This window comes from Carcharhinus amblyrhynchos, chromosome 24 (genome assembly GCF_965287045.1).
Source record: "Carcharhinus amblyrhynchos chromosome 24, sCarAmb.v2.hapA, whole genome shotgun sequence".
NCBI lineage: Eukaryota > Metazoa > Chordata > Chondrichthyes > Carcharhiniformes > Carcharhinidae > Carcharhinus > Carcharhinus amblyrhynchos.
This window is the reverse complement of record NC_137347.1, coordinates 45352782-45368243: the sequence shown is the minus strand read 5'-3', so window position 1 is coordinate 45368243 and position 15462 is coordinate 45352782. Positions and strand designations below refer to the sequence as shown.

General features: G+C 43.9%; 1 protein-coding gene across 1 annotated transcript in view; it reads left to right on the top strand.

Annotated features, from left to right (window-relative positions):
* Nucleotides 1–15462, top strand: part of bsdc1 (BSD domain containing 1) — a 51802-nt gene that overhangs the window by 26354 nt on the left and 9986 nt on the right. The window contains exons 9-10 of the mRNA XM_080211382.1: nucleotides 9649–10188; nucleotides 15269–15372. Coding sequence (XP_080067508.1) covers nucleotides 9649–10188; nucleotides 15269–15372 — 644 coding nt within the window. The remainder of the gene's footprint in view (nucleotides 1–9648; nucleotides 10189–15268; nucleotides 15373–15462) is intronic.

The following is a 15462-nucleotide window of genomic DNA, read 5'->3' as shown; positions in this document are numbered from 1 at the left end:
GTGCATGAGTCGCAAAAACCCAGCTTGCAGGTGCAGTGGGTGGTCAGGAAGGTGAATGGGATGCTGGCCTTTATAGCGAGGGGGATTGAATATAAAAGTAGGGAGGTCTTGCTGCAACTGTACAGGGCACCGGTGAGGCCGCAGCTGGAGAACTGTGTGCAGTTTTGGTCGCCGTACTTATGCAAGGATATTTTGGCCTTGGAGGGAGTGCAGAGGAGGTTTACTAGGCTGATACCGGAGGTTGAACTATGAGGAGAGGCTGAATAAACTAGGCTTGTACTCGTTAGAGTTTAGAAGAATGAGGGGAGATCTCATTGAGACGTATAAGATGATGAATGGGATGGATAGGATTGAGGTGGAGAAGTTCTTCCCGCTCAGGAAGGACAGTAGGACTAGAGGGCACAGCCTCAAGATAAGGGGGGGGGGGGCAGTTTAGAACGGAGTTGAGGAGGAACTTCTTCACTCAAAGGGTGGCGAATCTCTGGAATTCTCTGCCCGTTGAAGTGGTGGAGGCTGCCTCGCTAAATATATTTAAGATGTGGGTAGATAGGTTTTTAATAGGCAAGGGGATTAAGGGTTATGGGGAGAGGGCGGGAAAGTGGAACTGAGCCATGACAGATCAGCCATGATCTTATTGAATGGCGGGGCAGGCTCGAAGGGCCAGATGGCCTACTCCTGCTCCTATTTCTTATGTTCTTATGTCTGTTGACCTTGGGTGGGAATTTCTGGTCTCGCTTGAGTGAGGCCGTAAAATCCTGCCCATAGAGTTAAAAGCAAAGTGCACTGAATTAATAGGGGGCAGTATTGATTTCATTGTTCTACTTTCTAGGCCTATTTAACTATCAGTCTAGAAACCCACAAAGCGTGAAATGAGAAGGGATTATTTAATCTATTAACCCTGTTTCCTGCTTGTGAACACTGCCCTCTTGTGGACACTGTTTAAACTCCAGGGCGGGTGAAATATCCACATAAATAAATACTCAGTCTCAGATTATCAGTCTATTCCTTACATCAGCACTGTTCGCCCTGGCTTGATCTAGGGGTACAGTAGCGTTGTAGCAAAATTATTACACAGTAATTCAGAGGCCTGGAATAATGATACAGAACAACAAGTTCAGATTCCACCACTGCAGCTGGGGAATTTGAATCCCATTGATTAACCAAAAGCTAGTTTCCTTAATGGTGATCACGAAACTACTGGGTTGTCATAACCCAGTGGCTCACCAGCCTCCTTTAGGGGAGGAGATCTGCCATTCTTATTCAATCTGGCCTGTGTGTTATTCCAGACTCTCAGCAATGTGTTCATTTTTAACTGACTATTGTGTTCATTTGCGCGGTATGGATGTCACTAGCAAGGCCAGCATTTATTATCCATCCCTAAATGCCATTGAGAAGGGGGTGGTGGGCTTTCTCTTGAACTGCTGCAGTTTAACTGGTGTAGGTACACCTGCAATGCTGTCAGGAAGGGCGTTTCAGGAGTTTGACCGAGCGACAGTAAAGGAACAGTGAACTTGGGGTATTTACAGGTGATGATGCTCCTATCTGTAGGCTGCCTGTGTTTTTCCAGTTTGTAGAAGTTGTGGGTTGGGAAACTGGTTTCAAAGGAGCCTTGGTGAGTTGTTGCAGTAGATGATGTCAATTCTGCAATCTCAACACTCCAGGAGTGAGGGAGTGAATATTTAAAGTGATGCATGGACTGACTGTTGCTGGAGATGTGCTCATCCAAGCAAGTGGAGACTATTTCATCACATTCCGAACTTGTAAATGATGGGCAGGCTTTGGAAAGTCAGGTGGTGAGCCTCCAACCTGTCCTTGTAACTGGAGTATTTATATGGTTGGCCCAGTTCCATTTCCAGTCAATGGTGACCCCCAGGATGTCGATGTGAGAGATTTAGCAATGATAATGCTGTTAGTTGTCAAAGGGAGATGGTAGTTGGCTGGCAATTGTGTGGTGTAAATATTAGGAGATTTTCACAGTAACTTCATTGCACTGTTAATGTAAGCCTAATAAATAAACAAACTTTACTTGTTACTTATCTACCTAAGCCTGAATGTTATCCAGGCCTTGCTGCATGCGGGTACTAAGTGCTTCATATCTGAGGAGTATGAATGGTGCTGAACACTGCAATCATCAATGAACACTTTTAACCTTTTGAAGCAGCTAAAGATGGTTGAACTGAGGACACAACCCTGAGTAACTCCTTCAGTAATGTTCTGGGGCTGAGATGATTGGCTACAGCTTGTTTCTTTGTACTAGGTATGACTCCAACCAATGGAATGTTTTCCCCCAATTCCGGGTGACTCAATTTAGTTCCGGCTCCATGATGCTGCTGCCTTGGTATCAAGAGCACATGAGCTCCAGCTCTGATATTCTGCTCATTTAGAAATATAGAAACTAGGAACAGGAATAGGTCATTTGGCCCTTTGAGCCTACTCCATTCATTATGATTGTGGCTGGTCATCAGTTGATTTGTTGCTGAGCAAAGGCTACCATCGGATCTGGACTTAAGTGGTTATGGAGGAAGCCAGATTGAGGATCGGTGACCAGCTTGTCAAGTGCTGTTTGATAGCACTGTCGCTGACATGTTTTTTGACTTTGCTGAAGATGAAGAACAGATTGATGGGGTGGTATTGGTGATTGGATTTGTCCTGCTCTTTGTGGACAGGATGTAACTGGGCAATTTTCCACATTATCGGGTAGAAACCAGTGTAACGGTACTGGAACTGTTTGGCTAGGGGTTTAGGCAATTCTGGTGTACGAGTCTTTATTGTAGAATAGAAACCCTACAGTACAGAGAGAGGCCATTTGGCCCATTGAGTCTGCACCAACCACAATCCCACCCAGGCCCTACCCCTATATCCCTACATATTTACCCACTAATCCCTCTAACCTATGCATCTCAGGACATTAACGGGCGATTTTTGTTTTAGCATGGCCAATCAACCTAACCCGCACATCTTTGGACTGTAGAAGGAAACCGGAGCACCCAGAGGAAACAAACGCAGACATGAGGAGAATGTACAAACTCCTCACGGACAGTGTCCCAAGCTGGGAATCGAACCCAGGTCCCTGGAGCTGTGAAGCAGCAGCGCTAAACACTGTGCTACCATACCACCCCTTTAGTGTCACAACTACAATGTTGTCAGGGCTCATAGCCTGAGCTGTGTATATTAACTCTAATGTCACCTTCTGAAGGGTAATTGGGGATGGGCACCACCCACATCTTTCTCAACCCCAGCAACGTAGACATTGTAATTGTAAATTCAGACCCATTCCTATATTTTTTTAGTTAATAATTCCTTCAGAAATAAACTGATCAGATTGAAAACCAGTTTAGCATTACAAACACAGTGTTAATTAAAAAGCCTTGGCTTGGAGACAGTGACAATGAAATTTCACCCAGTTCTATTAAAAGTTCCTGATGATGGGGAGATAATTCAGAAATCGGAAGTGCAAAGGGACTCGGGAGCCCTAGTTTATAAAGTTTGTTTGTTTATTAGCACAAGTAGGCTGGCATTAACACTGCAATGAAGTTACTGTGAAAATCCCCTAGTTGCCACACTCCAGCCCTGTAGTGCAGGATTCTCATAAGGCTGACTTGGTAGTTAGGAAAGCAAATACAATTCACTTCAATAGAACTAGAATACAAAAGCAGGAATGTGCTGCTGAGGCTATATAAGGCCTTGTTCAGACCACATTTGGAATATTGAGAGTAATTTTGGGCTCTTTATGTAAGGAAGGATGTGCTGGCCTTGGAGAGGGTTTAGAGGAGGTTCACGAGAATGAAAGTTAGACATATGAGGAGCATTTGAGGACTCTGGGTCTGTATTTGATGGAGTTTAGAAGGATGAAGGAGATTCTCAATGAAACTTCTACAGAATGCTAAAAGGGCTGGATAGAGTGGATTTGGAGAAGGTGTCTCCATTAGTAGGAGAGAGAAGTCTTTAGAACTGAGATGAGGAAGAATTTCTCCAGCCAGAGGGTGATGGTATGCTCTCACTGTGCACGAATAATTTGTAAGATATTATTTCATGTAATATTACACATCATTATAATATAATTATTTTCCTCAGTCTTTTTATTCTTTCATGGAGTGTGAGCATCACTGGCATGGCCAGCATTTGTTGTCCGTTACTAATTGCCCTTAAACTGAGTGGTTTGCTAGACCATTTCAGAGGACAATTAAGAGTCAACCACATTGCTGTAGGTCTGGAGTCACATGTAGACCAGACAAGGTAATGAGTGAAGATTTCCTTCCCTAAAGGATAATGATGAATGATAATGATAGGTTTTGATAACAACCAATAGTATTTTCATGGCATCGTTAATTGAGGCGAGGTATATATTCCAGATTTATTAATTGAAGTTAAATTCTACTAGCTGCCATGGTGAGATTTGAAACCGTGCCCCCCAGAACAGTAGCCCAGTAACATGGGTGCAAAACACAAAAGCTAAACAACATTTTAAAAAGAAGCAAACCAACTGAATCAAGAAACCATGGCGGTACGAAGGAATTGTACTATTGATCAAGCTTAATAAAATCCATAGTGAAACATAGAAACTAGAAGCAGGATTAGGCCATTCGGCCCTTCGAGTCTGCTCTACCATTCATTTTGATCATGGCTGATCAGACAATTCAATATCCTGATCCCCCCACTTCTCCTCGTATCCCTCGATCTCTTTAGTCCCAAGAGTGATATTTAATTCCTTGAAATCACACAACTTTTTGGCCTCAACTACTTTCTGTGGTAGTGAATTCCATGCAATCACCACCCTCTGGGCGAAGAAATTTCTCTTCACCTCAGTTTTAAAAGGTTTACCCCTTATCCTCAAACTATAACCCCTAGTTCTGGACTCCCCCATCATTAGGAATATTTTTTCTAAATCTATCCTGTCTAACCCTGTTAGAATTTTATAAGTTTCTATGAGATCCCCTTTCACTTTTCTAAACTCTAGTGAGTATAATCTTAACTGATTTAGTTTCTCCTCATATGACAGACCTGCTATCCCAGGAATCAGTCTGGTAAACCTTCACTGTATTCATAAGAAATAGGAGCAGTCCAGCCCTATTTCTTATGAATACAGTGAAGGTTTACCAGACTGATTCCTGGGATAGCAGGTCTGTCATATGAGGAGAAACTAAATCAGTTAAGATTATACTCACTAGAGTTTAGAAAAGTGAAAGGGGATCTCATATTCCCTCTATAGCAAGGACATCTTTCCTCAGTTAAGATCATAACTGTACACAATACTCCTTATGTGGCCTTATCAACACCCTATACAATTTCAGCAAAATATCTCTATCCCTATACTCAAATTCTCTCTCTATGAAGGCCAACATTGCTTTCTTTACTGCTTGCTGTACCTGCGCACGCACTTTCAGAGACTGATGCACAAGGACTCCAAGGTCTCGTTGAGTATCCGCCTCTCTCAATTAATAAGGAATGTGAAAGATGTGCACTGGGAAGCAGTGTCACATTGACTCAGATTTTCCAGCAAGTGACCAATAATTCCATCGATCTCCTGTTCCAGCTTTGCTGACATCCAATTTGAAAGTTGGCAAAACCAGAACATTAGAATATGTCTCTGGTATTTAATGATCAAAAATTATTCAGCATTTCTGAAATGCTCTGGAACAGACTAATCAAACATGAAATTACAAGAAAATGCTGGAGATGCTGAACAGATCAGGCAGTATCTGTTGAGAGAAACAGTTCACACTTAATGAAAGATCATTGACCTGTAATGCTGACTCTGTTTCTCTCTCCACAGTAAAAAGTCTGACAAGACCGGGTTTAAGTCCAACCGATTTATTTGATAGTAAATTCACTAGCTTTCGAGGTTACCCTCTTCGTCAGGTGAATGGAGAGTTCTGGCCTCACACAGAACATATAAAGCACAGACAGTTTACAGATTATTACAGATACAGGCCTTCATAGCGAGGGGGATTGAATATAAAAGTAGGGAGGTCTTGCTGCAGCTGTATAGGGCATTGGTGAGGCCGCAGCTGGAGTACTGTGTGCAGTTTTGGGCGCCGTACTTACGCAAGGATATTTTGGCCTTGGACGGAGTGCAGAGGAGGTTTACTAGGCTGATACCGGAGTTGAGGGGGTTGAGCTATGAGGAGAGGCTGAATAAACTAGGCTTGTACTCGTTAGAGTTTAGAAGAATGAGGGGAGATCTCATTGAGACGTATAAGATGATGAATGGGATGGATAGGATAGAGGTGGAGAGACTCTTCCCGCTCAAAAAAGACAGTAGGACTAGGGGGCACAGCCTCAAGATAAAGGGGAGCCGGTTTAGAACGGAGTTGAGGAGGAACTTCTTCACTCAAAGGGTGGTGAATCTCTGGAATTCTCTGCCCGTTGAAGTGGTGGAGGCTGCATCGCTAAATATTTTTAAGACGCGGGTTGATGGGTTCTTGATAAGAGAGGGGATTAAGGGTTATGGGGAGAGGGCGGGAAAGTGGAACTGAGCCACGACAGATCAGCCATGATCTTATTGAATGGCGGGGCAGGCTCGAAGGGCTGGATGGCCTACTCCTGCTCCTATTTCTTCTGTTCTTATGTTCTTATTACTGATTAGAATGCAAATCTTTACACCTAACCTGCTGTTCAAGTCTTAAAGTGGCTGACAATGTGAGTGGAAGGAGCACTGATCACAGGTTAAAGAGATGTGTATTGTCTCCAGACAGTACAGAAAGTGAGGTTTTGCAAACCCAGGCAAGTCACGGGGGTTACAGATAGTGTGACATGAACCCAAGATCCCTGTTGAGACCTTCCTCATGTGTGCGGAGCTTGGCTATCAGTCTCTGCTCAGCGACTCTGCGCTGTCGTGTGTCGTGAAGGCCGCCTTGGAGAATGCTTACCCGAAGGTCAGAGGCTGAATGCCCATGACCACTGAAGTGTTCGCCAACAGGAAGGGAACAGTCTTGCCTGGTGATTGTCGAGCGATGTTCATTCATCCGTTGTTGTAGCATCTGCATGGTCTCCCCAATGTACCACGCTTCGGGACATCCTTTCTTGCAATGTATCAGGTAGACAACGTTGGCCGAGTTGCAAGAGTATGTGCCGTGTACCTGGTGGATGGTATTCTCACGTGTGATGATGGTATCCATGTCGATGATCCGGCATGTCTTGCAGAGATTGCTGTGGCAAGGTTATGTGGTATTGTGGTCACTGTTCTCCTGAAGGCTGGGTAGTTTGCTGCGAACAATGGTCTGTTTGAGGTTGCGTGGTTGCCTGAAGGCAAGAAGTGGGGGTGTGGGGATGGCCCTGGCGAGATGTTCGTCTTCAACAATGATGTGTTGAAGACTCCGGAGAAGATGATGTAGCTTCTCCGCTCCGGGGAAGTGCTGGATGACGAAGGGTGCTCTGTCCACTGTGTCCCGTGTTTGTCTTCTGAGGAGATCGGTGCAGTTTTTCGCTGTGGCGCATCGGAACTGTCGATCTATGAGTTGAGCGCCATATCCTGTTCTTATGAGGGCATCTTTCAGCGTCTGGAGCTGTCTGTTGTGATCCTGCTCATCTGAGCAAATCCTGTGTATACGCAGGGCTTGTCCGTAGGGGATGGCTTCTTTAACATGTTTAGGATGGAAGCTGGAGAAGTGGAGCATTGTGAGGTTGTCTGTGGGCTTGCGGTACAGTGAGGTGCTGAGGTGACCGTCCTTGATGGAGGTGCGTGTGTCCAAGAATGCAACCGATTCCGGAGAGTAGTCCATGGTGAGTCTGATGGTGAGGTGGAACTTGTTGATATCATCATATAGTTGTTTCAGTGATTGTTCACCATGAGGTCAAAGGAAGAAAATGTCATCGATGTATCTAGTGTATAGATTCGGTTGAAGATTCTGTGCGGTGAAGAAGTCTTGTTCAAACCTGTGCATGAAGATGTTGGCATATTGAGGTACAAATCTGGTCCCCATGGCTGTTCTGTGTGTCTGGATGAAAAACTGGTTGTTGAAGGTGAAGACATTGTGGTCCAGGATAAAGCGGATGAGTTGTAAAATTGCATCTGGAAACTGGCAGTTGTCAGCATTGAGTAATGAGGCAGTTGCAGCAATGCCATCGTTGTGGGGGATGTTGGTGTAGAGCGCCGAGACATCCATTGTGACAAGGAGTGTCCCTGGTTCAACTGCTCCATGTGTGCTGAGTTTCAGTAGGAAGTCCGTAGTGTCGCGACAAAAGCTGGGGGTTCTTTGTACAATGGGTTTCAGGATGCCCTCGACGTAGCCGGAGAGGTTCTCACACAGAGTCCCATTGCCCGATACGATGGGACGGCCAGGTGTGTTTGCCTTGTGTATCTTTGGGAGGCAGTAGAGATCTCCAATGCGGGGAGTACGTGGAATGAGAGCACGGAGGGTGCTCTGAAGGTCCGGATCAAAGGTCTTGATCAGATTGTTGAGTTGACGAGTGTGTTCTTTGGTCGGATCTGTGGCTAACTGTCTGTAGTGTTCCTCATTGTTTAGAAGACTAAACAATTTTTCACGTCACACTATCTGTAACCCCCGTGACTTGCCTGGGTTTGCAAAACCTCACTTACTGTACTGTCTGGAGACAATATACATCTCTTTAACCTGTGATCAGTGCTCCTTCTACTCACATTGTCGGCCACTTTAAGACTTGAACAGCAGGTTAGGTGTAAAGATTTGCATTCTAATCAGTAATCTGTAAACTGTCTGTGCTTTATATGCTCTGTCTGAGGCCAGAACTCTCCATTCACTTGACGAAGAGGGTAACCTCGAAAGCTAGTGAATTTACTATCAAATGAATCGGTTGGACTTAAACCTGGTGTTGTCAGACTTTTTACTGTTTACCCCAGTCCAACGCCGGCATATCCACATCATCTGTCTCCACAGACATTGCTGCCTCTGCTGAATGTTCCCATCGTTTTCTGTTTTCAGATTTCCAGCATCCATAGTATTTTGCTTTTGTATCAGTCAATATTTCAAATTTAAGGCAAATTATTTGCAAAAGTGTGTAAATAAGAAATTCCTTAAACAGCAAAACAAAGAACAAAGAACAACCCAGCACGGGAAACAGGCCCTTCGGCCCAACGAGCCCGCGCCGCCGCATCGCCCTACACCTATTCTACCCTGCATGTCTACGAATGGGACCCTACTCAGTCAGATTCAGGGAAGAAATAGTGTCAATTTGGTGGAAACCAATTAGCCTAAGAGCACATCTTTGGGGTGTGGGAGGAAACCGGAGCGCCCGGAGGAAACCCACGCAACCACAGGGAGAATGCGCAAACTCCCACAGACACAGGCCCAAATCCATGTATCTGCACAGCTAGCAGTGCTAGTCACTGAGCTGTTGTGGAGCCCGTCTATCGGTCCAGGATCAAGCACACACACCGACATGAAGTACTAGGCCACTCCCGGACTTCCAAGAGCAGCCCACGCACGACCCACCGTGTGCATGCCCCTCGCTTGACACGAGGTGGACCTCCACCTGTGGAAGCTTTATAATAATTTTAAATGTTTTTCAAAACACAAAATGGCATTTTCTTGGTTACCCTTGATTTCTTCGTCTGATCACAGCAGTGTAGCTATATGACTCTAGAGTATTGAGATCGTTAGAATTTATAACATGAAGAATTAACTGCATACAGTGCAAAAAAAAATCGATGCGATGTTTGTCCTCTTGCAGATGAATTCGTCGGGGCTTCACCTGTCAACCCGGACTTCCGCCATTTGTCACAAAGTCCATCGTCACCAGTGCAATCTCCAGTCGCATGCTCCAGGCTGGAGCATTCAATTGAACTTCAGAACCAGAATATTGATGACATTAGGCAAATGCCAATGGAATGCCAACCTATAAACACTGTCAGCACCCCCACAGAACTCCAATTGAGAAATCAGATCTCCACTTCCAGTGAGACATCTAGATCTGAGGAGACGGTGAAAGAAATTGCAGGGAATGTGGTAGAAACCAGTCTGGAGCTGGTGGTAGAACAGGAATTGAAGCCCAAGTCTAAGGACAGGCTTTCAACCCCAGACAAAGAAGCAAATGGATCACCAAAAGATCAAAAAACGAAGGAGTTTACTGCAGTACCCACCGGCATAATGACTGAGGCAAGGAACACGGGCAAACTGGAGACTGCAAAAGACGATGGACCAGTTGATTTGAGAGTTTATGAACTCAACTCGGACAGTGGGAAATCTACACCCTCCAATAACGGAAAGAAAGGTGATTATTGCTACAATGGAGAATATGTTTAAAGGGGGAATAATGGAAACTAACCCATGCTAGTCTTAAAATGGTAACCTAAAGAACGTATAGGCATGTTTAAAAACTGAAATTTGTCAATGTGACTTTTAACTAAAGCATCTGAGAGATTATCAAAAGTGATTAGGGACATTTGGAATGGGAAGTAATCAACAGGAGGCTTTAAACAATCGTAACACAGGTGACCAAGAGCAGGGTGATTTTTGGATAGTTTATTAATGGATTCCTGTCTCACTGAAACTGAGGAAAGATTCAGTGCAACAAAAGCAGCCCCTTTCTAATTTTGTTAAATTGTGTTAACTTGTTTCCAACGACAGTAAATGTCTCCGACTCTCTGGATCAGCAATTCACTTAATGCCACCTTACCCCTGTCACCCCAGACATTGTTCTTTTCAGATAATTGTCTATATTCCTTTGGAATGCTTTGTGTCAACCTGCCTCCATCACACTGTCAGGCATTGAATTCCAGGCCTTAATCACTCGCTGCATGAAAAAGTTGTTGTCCATGTTGCTTTTGCTTCTTTTGTCAGTTACTTTAAATTTGTGCCGCCTTGTTCTCGATCCTTTCACGAGTGGGGATAGTTTCTCCCTGACTACCCTGTCCAGAATCCTCATGATTTTGAATAATTCTATCAAATCATAAGAACATAAGAGCAGGAGTAGACCATTAAGCGCAATGAGCCTGCTCCACCATTCACTTGGATCATGGCTGATCTTCTACTGCAAAGCTATTTTCACACGCTATCTCCATATCCCTTGATGTTAATAGTAACTGTCGATCTCTATCTTGAACATGCTGAATGATTGAGTTTGCACACCCCTCTGGGGCAGGGAATTCCAAAGATTTACCACACTGAGTGAAGAAATTCCTCCCCATATCACTCTTAAATGGCTGACCTCTTATTCTGAGAATGTGTCCCCTTTGTTCAAGACTCAACAACCAAGGGGAACATTCTATCTACATCGACAATGTCACACCATGTAAAAAGATTTTTAATTTCAATGAGCGGGGCTGGATGGTTTGAGTTATAAGGAGAGGCTGGATAGACTGGCATTTTTTTCTCTGGAGCGTAGGACGCTTAGGGGTGACCTTATAGAGGTCTACAAAATAATGAGGGTCTTGGATCAGCTAGATACAAAAGTCTGAGGTCATGTACCAACCATCTCAAGTATGGTTTCTTCCCTGCTTCTGTCAGACTTCTGAATGGACTTGCCTAGCACTAAGTTGATCTTTCTCTACATCCTAGCTATGACTGTAACAAACATTCTGCACCCTCTCCTTCCCTTCTCCGTAAAGTACGCTTCGTCTATAGTGCGCAAGAAACAATAATTTTCACATACGTTAATACATGTGACAATAATAAATCAAATCGAAGATAGTCAATACCTTTTCCCAAAGGTAGAGGAGTCTAAAACTAGAGGGCAGAGGATTAATGTGAGAGGGGAGAGATACAAAAGGATCCAGAGGGGCAATTTTTTCAGAAACAGGAACAAGCTGCCAAAGGTAGTAATAGAGGGGGGTACAATTTTGTCCTTTAAAAACGTTTAGACAGTTACATGGGTAAGATGGGCATAGCGGGATATGGACCAAATGTAGGGCCTGTTTCCATGCTGTAAACCTCTGTGACTCCATGAATCACCTCTCATTCAATACAAATCTAGAAAATACAGGCCCAGGTTTCTGAATCTGTCCTCACAATCCCAGCATCCCAGGGATGAGTCTGGTGAACCTCTGCTGCACTCCCTCTCTGGCAAGGATATCTTTCCTCAGTTAAGGAGACTGTGCAGCAGTACTCCAGGTGAGGCCTTACTAAGGCTCTGTGCAATTGCAACAAGACATATTTATCCCTGTACTCAGATTCTCTTGTAATGAAGGGGAACATACCATTTGCCTTTCTAATTGCTTGCTGCATCTCCATGTTTGCTTTCAGTGACTCAGGTCCTTTTATCACTTCTAACCACTCATCATTTAAGAAATTCTCTACATCTCTGCTTTTTCTATCAAAGTGAATAACTTCACACTTATTCACGTTATATGCCATCTGCCATGCTGTTGCCAATTTACATAATCTGTTCAAGTTGTCATGAAGCCTCCTTTCATCCCCCTCAAATTTACTTTCTCACCTAGTTCTGTGCCGTCAAATATTTAAATATTTTATTTGCTTCCCACATTCCGATCATTTGTATCAATTGTGAGCTGATGTGGCCCCCAGCACCTTCAATCCACTTTTTTCTGAGCACTAAGTTTTTATTAATACAAATTTGTTTCAATCCTTCATTTTCTTAAGTCCTTGCCTAGCCTACGAGTATCATAGTATTTTCTGTACCTTCCTCCCTGAAGACAGGTACAAAGTAATTTTTTCAGTTTCTCCACCATTTCCTTATTGTCCATTATAAATTCTCCTATTTCTGTCTGTAATGGACCCACATTTGTCTTTACATTTTTTTTATTTTCACATACCTAAAGAAGATTTTACAGTCTACCTTTATGTTTCTCACTAGCTTGCATTCATAATCTCTCTTCCCTTTCTTAAGAACATAAGAACATAAGAAATAGGAGCAGGAGTAGGCCATCTAGCCCTTCGAGCCTGCCCCGCCATTCAATAAGATCATGGCTGATCTGTCGTGGCTCAGTTCCACATTCCCGCCCTCTCCCCATAACCCTTAACCCCCTCTCTTATCAAAAACCCATCAACCCGCATCTTAAAAATATTTAGCGAGGTAGCCTCCACCATTTCAACGGGCAGAGAATTCCAGAGATTCACCACCCTTTGAGTGAAGAAGTTCCTCCTCAACTCCGTTCTAAACCGCCCCCCCTTTGTCTTGAGGCTGTGCCCCCTAGTCCTACTATCCTTTCTGAGTGGGAAGAGTCTCTCCACCTCTTTCCTATCCATCCCATTCATCATCTTATACGTCTCAATGAGATCTCCCCTCATTCTTCTAAACTCTAACGAGTACAAGCCTAGTTTATTCAGCCTCTCCTCATAGCTCAACCCCCTCAACTCCGGCATCAGCCTAGTAAACCTCCTCTGCACCCCCTCCAAGGCCAAAATATCCTTGCGTAAGTACGGCGCCCAAAACTGCACACAGTACTCCAGCTGCGGCCTCACCAATGCCCTATACAGCCTCAGCAAGACCTCCCTACTTTTATATTCAATCCCCCTCGCAGTGAAGGCCAGCATCCCATTCACCTTCTGACCACCTGCTGCACCTGCAAGCTGGGTTTTTGCGACTCATGCACAAGGACCCCGAGGTCCCTCTGCACCGTCGCCTTCTTCATCACTTCTTGGTCTTCCTTTGCAGGATTCTAAATTGTTCCTAATTTTCGGACCATGTGATACTTATTTAAGTACCAGCCATTGCCTATTCACTGTTAAGTTCTTTTGTGTATTTTTCCCAATCCACTTCAGCCAGCTGCTCCTCGTATCTTGCTCTATTTAAGATACTAGTTTCAGAGTGAGCTATTATCACTTTCCAATTTAATGTATGGTCACTATTTCCAAAAGGCTCCTTTACAGCAAGGTCATTAATTAGTCCTTTCTCAAACTAAATCTAAAGTAGGCTGATCTCCAGTTGGTTCTTCAACATACTGTTCCAGAGACCCATTTCGTATGCATGAGATGAATTCATCCTCAGCAGTCTATATTTAAATTGAAGGCGTCCGTTATTGCTGAATTATCCATGTTACACGAAGCTCTAATTTCCTAATTTGCGTTGTACCCAACATTACCAGTAGTGTGGTGGCTTATAAACAACTCCCAGCAATGTTTCCTGTCCCCTGCTAATTCTACGCTCCCCTGATAATGTCTCAATCTTGACCGCCCTGTAACCATGTCTCTGTAATGGCAATTAAATCATCGCCGTCTACTTCTATTTGTCCCTTCAAGTCATCTACCTTGTTGCAAATACTACATGCAGCCATGTAGGGTGCCCTTAGCTTTATCTTTTTAACGTCATTCCTCATTCTGACCCTATTGCTTTCCTTCAGTTTGTCTTCCAATTTTGCCTAATCTCCCCTCAACTTCTATTTTCTGCATCGTTTCCAGCATCATTACATCTTTCCTAAAATGTGATGCTTAGAACTCGATGCCAAGCTCCAACTGAGGCCACACCTGGGTGTGCTTGTACCAGAAACACAAAGTTAGTTTGCAGATGCAGCAGGCAATTAGCAAGGCCTTTATTGCAAGTGGATTGGAATACAAGAACAAAGAAGTCTTGCTATAATTTTAGAGTTTTGATGAGCCCACATCTGGAATACGGTGTGAAGTTTAGATCTCCACATTTCAGGCTATTCTTGCATTAGAGGTGGTACAGCGAAGGTTCATTAAATTAGCCCTGGAATAAGGGGATTGACTTATAGTAAGAAGCTGAGTAAATTGGGCTCAGATTCCCAGCAGTTTAGAAGAAGGAAAAGGTTATTTCATTGAAACCTACAAAATTCTTAAGTTTGGTAGCATGGACATTGAGAGATTGTTTCCTCTGGTTAAGGAAGATAAAACAAGGGGACACCGGCTCAGGATAAGGGGCTGATTGTTTAGGATTGATTTGAGGACAAATTACTTCATCTGGTTGTGAATCTTTAGAATTCTGTACCTAGGCTTCTCATTAGTCAGTTTTCACTGCCATAGGGAAATTGGCCTGTGTTCCCAATATAGATAATTGCTTTTCCCCTTTGGGGGGTGTGTATATTTGAGGAGAACTGGTCAGACTCAAGTCCCAAGCTGTCCTGTGTCAGAGTGCGTGTTGCACTCCCTGTCCAAGTGGTACCAGGTGAGATATTGAAATGTTGCTGATGACTGTGGAGAAACAACCCAGTCAGGAATCTGCACACTCAGGAGGAAAGGGGTGCAGTTTGGTACAGAGAATAGCAATTCCAAGCATCAGGATTGTTCAACTGATTACTAAATGCTAATGTGTCACTCAGCTCTTGGAACTTCCCCAGTTGTCTGTCACCTGACCATTTAAAAGCAATTTGAGTTTCATGTTTTTCACCACTTTCATTCTAATTAGTTTCATTTTAATAAGTTGTCACTTATTTCAGGGTCTAGCACGGACATCAGTGAGGACTGGGAAAAAGATTTTGATCTGGATATGACCGAAGAAGAGGTCCGGTTAGCTTTGTCTCAGGTGGACATATCGGAACAGGTACGGTACTCTGGTTACTGGCTTGAACATGCTGGGAGTTGTTTAATGTTACTGGCAACTGCTGTTTGTCTACTTTCCACAAGTCTAAGT